This window comes from Colobus angolensis, unplaced genomic scaffold (assembly GCF_000951035.1).
Source record: "Colobus angolensis palliatus isolate OR3802 unplaced genomic scaffold, Cang.pa_1.0 Scaffold119, whole genome shotgun sequence".
Classification (NCBI taxonomy): domain Eukaryota; kingdom Metazoa; phylum Chordata; class Mammalia; order Primates; family Cercopithecidae; genus Colobus; species Colobus angolensis.
This window is the reverse complement of record NW_012113030.1, coordinates 7,272,210-7,276,441: the sequence shown is the minus strand read 5'-3', so window position 1 is coordinate 7,276,441 and position 4,232 is coordinate 7,272,210. Positions and strand designations below refer to the sequence as shown.

At 53.8% G+C, this 4,232-nt stretch overlaps 1 protein-coding gene across 1 annotated transcript in view; it reads right to left on the bottom strand.

Annotated features, from left to right (window-relative positions):
• SLC8A2 (solute carrier family 8 (sodium/calcium exchanger), member 2) overlaps positions 1-4,232 on the bottom strand; it is a 44,029-nt gene that overhangs the window by 6,135 nt on the left and 33,662 nt on the right. The window contains exons 7-8 of the mRNA XM_011926703.1: positions 2,672-2,796; positions 2,285-2,384 (exon numbers count right to left, since the gene is read on the bottom strand). Coding sequence (XP_011782093.1) covers positions 2,285-2,384; positions 2,672-2,796 — 225 coding nt within the window. The remainder of the gene's footprint in view (positions 1-2,284; positions 2,385-2,671; positions 2,797-4,232) is intronic.

Sequence of the window (4,232 nt, the reverse complement as noted above, 5' to 3'; positions counted from 1 at the left end):
AAAAAAAAAAAAAAAGAGAGAGAGAGACATGATAGGGTCACCATTGTCATCATCAGGATTATTATGACTGTTATTGTTATGTTGTTATTCTTCCTCCACCCCCGTCTAATCACCTGATCTAACCACCTGGTTTCTGTAAACCCAGGGCCCAATGTATGCCGGGTCTCCGCGACCACCACCTCACACCTCGTTTCAGTTCCGCCTCATCCTCTATCTCCACTAAGTCCCCAGAGGAAATGTTCGGAAGCTCAAAGAACCCTTTGCCATCTCCCCATTGTTCGTGGAATGAACCTCAAAGGAGCCTTTGCAGGGCCCAGGTGGTTTTTTTTTTTTGGCGACGGAGTTTCGCTCTTGTTGCCCAGGCCGGAGTGCAGTGGCACAATCTCGGCTCACTGCAACCTCCGCCTCCCGGGTTCAAGCGATTCTCCTGCTTCAGTCTCCTGAGTAGCTGGGATTACAGGCACAGGCCACCATGTGCGGCTAATTTTGTATTTTTAGTAGAGACGGGGTTTCTTCATGTTCATCAGGCTGGTCTCGAACTCCCGACCTCAGGTAATCCGCCCGCCTCAGCCTCCCAAAGTGCTGGGATTACAGGTGTGAGCCACCGCGCCCGTCCTCTCCTGCTAGTTTCTGCAGCCTCTGCCCACACCCTATCCAGCCTCTCCACTTTCCTCCCACAAGCTCTCTCTAGCTCCAGGGGCTTCCCCCATTCAAAACCCTCCATGGCTCCCCAGTGTGTTCAAAATGCCACCCAAACTCCTTGCTGTGGCCCAGAAGGAACAGCGTGGAAATCTGCCGATTTCCAGCCTCGTCCTGGTACCTCTTCCTCCCGCCCAACGCCAGGCACCCACCCAAAAAATGTGCCATAATCTCGCACACTCCAGGGCTTCTGTGTTTGGCTGTCCCTGTGCCTGAAACACTCTCCCTGTCTTCTCCCTCCTCCTGGCTGACATCTTTTCCCATTTGAAGACTCAGCTCAGAAGCCACCCCCTCCAGGAAGCCCTCCCCGACTTTCAGGCTGGATCAGGAACCGCATCAGGGCTTTCCTCCGGGTCTCCCATCCCAGCCCTTCCTACTCTGGGTTGTCTCTCTCTTGTGACATGTCTGTCTCCCTCACTGGACTGTAAGCTGCATGGGGACAGGGCCAGGAATGTCTCGATCACTTCTGTGTCCCTGGCAATGTTTCACACAGGGTCGGGCCCAGAAGATCCCTTAGAAGTATGTCAGAAGAATGTGGCTTCAGAGGGAGATGCCACTTTGTTTCTACTGGGCAAACAGTCTGGTGTTTCTAGGCCTGCTGCCTGGTATTTTTCCAGCCCCTAAGCCTGGTTTCTTTCGATCCCGCTTGCCCAGTTTCTTTGCAACCACAATTCCGTGTATGCCTTCAGTTCCCAAGAGCTGGGGCCTTAACCCTGATGTTATGTAAGAGATTGAAGCCCTGAGCTCCGACCTCGGGCCTTTTCTGCACTCCAGGCCACTGGACTGGGACTTCAGGCCACTGTCTCCTCTGTCTCTGACCCTCAGTCTCCCCAGTCCGTATCACAAAGGTCCAGTGTTGGCTTCCAAGACCGTCTGTGGGTCCAAGTGTCGTAGTGTCTCTAGCTCTCTAGCCACAAGGGGGCAGTGTGGGCCTGTCTGAGGCCAAGGAGGGTGGTGACCAGCGCAGGTGGGAGAGAGCTGGGTGCCCTGGCCACTGTCTCCAGGGCAACGGAGGAACCCAGGCTCTCTCTGGGGTGACCACGAGATTTAACCTGTTCCCATCCTCCTGATGCCTGACGCTGTGAGAAAGCCCAGGCTGGGAACCCTCCCGGTTCAGCCAAGAGCCAAACACAAACCCTCCCAGCTTCCTCCCAGCAGCTCCAGCTGCCACCTCTCCTGTCTCTGCCCTTTCTGTGTCCCCGTCTACCTGTCTCTCCATCTCTCCAGCCCATTTCAGTTTGCACCATTCATTCTGTCTCATGTCTTCTCCATGTCTCTCTGATTCTCCCTGTGTATTTCTGTGTGTGTGTCTCTCCTGTTTGTATTTTTCTTTTAGAGACAGAGTCTTGCTCTGTTGCCCAGGCTGGAGTGCAGGGGCACGATCACGGCTCATTGCAGCCTCAAACTCCTGGCCTCAAGTAATCCTCCCTCCTCAGCCTCCCAAAGCGCTAGGATTCCAAGCGTGAGCCACCATGCCCGGACTGTTTCTTTATCTTTGTGCCTGTCTCTCCATTCATTTCTCCCCCTTTCCCTGTGTCTCTGTCTCTCCATCCTTCTCTCTTCTCTCTCCTCCCTCCCCACTTACCTGCGCTCACCGTAATTGCCTCTAAAAACTGCTCCCTCCATGAATGGGTCCCGATTACCAAGGCCAAGTTCGTTTTCTTGATGAGTTTATCCACCGTGTTCTGGGGACGAGAGGGTGGGGGAGAGGTCACTGCTTCTGAGCCAACCAGGGAATCTCCATGTGGGGTCCTGGGCCGGGGGCTCACAGCCTGTGCACAGGGGTCCTCAACTTTCCACACCCCAGTTCTGAAGGCAAGTGAGGAAAACGGAGGCATGTGCTGTCCGTGGTCCTGACGCGGGACCCTCGTTTGACCTGCCCTTGGGAACCTTGTGGCTCCCCACTTTCCACACCCTCCCCAAGGAAATGACCCAGGCCAGACTCCAGGAAGGTTAGGCCCCAGAAAATCACCTTAAAATCATACGACTCTTCGATGATGACCTCCAGCCGGCAGTTTTCCCCAAGAACTGGCTTGCCCATCTCTGCTATCCTCCGAGCCTCCTCCTCCTCGGCTGTTAGCTTCCTGTCCCCATCCCCTGCAGCATGAGGGATGGGGGTTAGACTCCCAGGAGACCTACCTAAATGGGCCTGTGATGCCTTTACTACCTGTCCCCATAGTTAGAGAGAGCCTATCTGTTCTTCCTCTGGGAAGCTCCTTGGTGACTCCTCCCAGCCTCCCACCGGACCACCGTCTCTTTCAGCCCCGAGGCCCAGCTCCCATGGGCTGGTCCATGACCTTTAGTTGGTGGGCTCTGGGGTTCATATGGGTGGAGGCTGTGAGACCTTAGGCAATGCCTGAGCCTCTCTGTGCCTTAGTTTTCATATCTGTAAAATGGGCACAATAATTAGTACCTACCTCATGGGATGGTTGTGAGACTTAAACGAGTTAATTCATGTGAAGTGCTTAGAACAGTGCCTAGCACGCAATCAATATTCGATACGTGCTGTTATCTTTATTACTATCACCAACATTATCATCATTGCCGCCACCCTGATAGGGGAGGCCGGGTCTCTACATTCAGTTTCTGGAAACATCCTAGAGTGTGGTTGAGGTGGTGAGGAAGGGGGAGGATACCCGATTTGGGCACAAATCTTGGAACCAGACCCACCTACATCCTGGTCCTGAGCTCACTTCTCTCCCCAAAGTATGCTGACCCCTGACTCCAAGCCCAGCAGCAGCCCAACCCTAATTCTAGTCCCTAACTTTGAGCTTGACTCTCACTGTGGCCCCAAATGGAAGCCTGTCATCAACACTGACTCCAAACCCCAACCCTCAGCCCTGGGTCTGACCCCAGCACAACCCTAGCCCTAAACCCTAATCCCGACTCTAACATTCACCATAACCTGGAGCATCAATAACCCCAAGCCAAATCCCAAACTCCATCTCCAGATCTAACTCCAGTCCTACACCTGACCCCAAACCTCAGCCCCAACTCCCAACTCTGACACCATCACTCATGAGGAGCTTGACCACGTGGCAGAGGCCGAAGTGTGTTCACCTGAACCTGTTCCCTCACCTTCCTGGGCAAAGAGCTGAACTACATTTCCCAGTCTCCCTTGCAGCTGGGCGTGGCCATGGCCTGAGTTACGGACACTAGAATGTGGGCAGAAATGATGATCAGTCCCTCCAGGCTTAGCCCCAAAAACCTCCCATGTGAGTCTCCAAACTCTCTTGCCCTGTTTGCCAGCAGCAAATTCAGGTAAAATGCCAAAGCTTCCTGGCACAGTGGAGTCACAAGATGAAATGGCCACATGGCAGAAGAAAGCCACCCACCAACTAGGAACACTCTCGTAAAACTTTGCCTGAGAGGCCGGGTGCAATGGCTTATGCCTGTAATCTCAGCACTTTGGGAGGCCAAGGCAGGTGGATCACCTGAGGTCAAGAGTTCGAGACCAGCCTGGCCAACATGGTGAAACCCTGTCTCTACTAAAAATACAAAAAATTAGCCAGGTGTGGTGGCGGGTGCCTGTA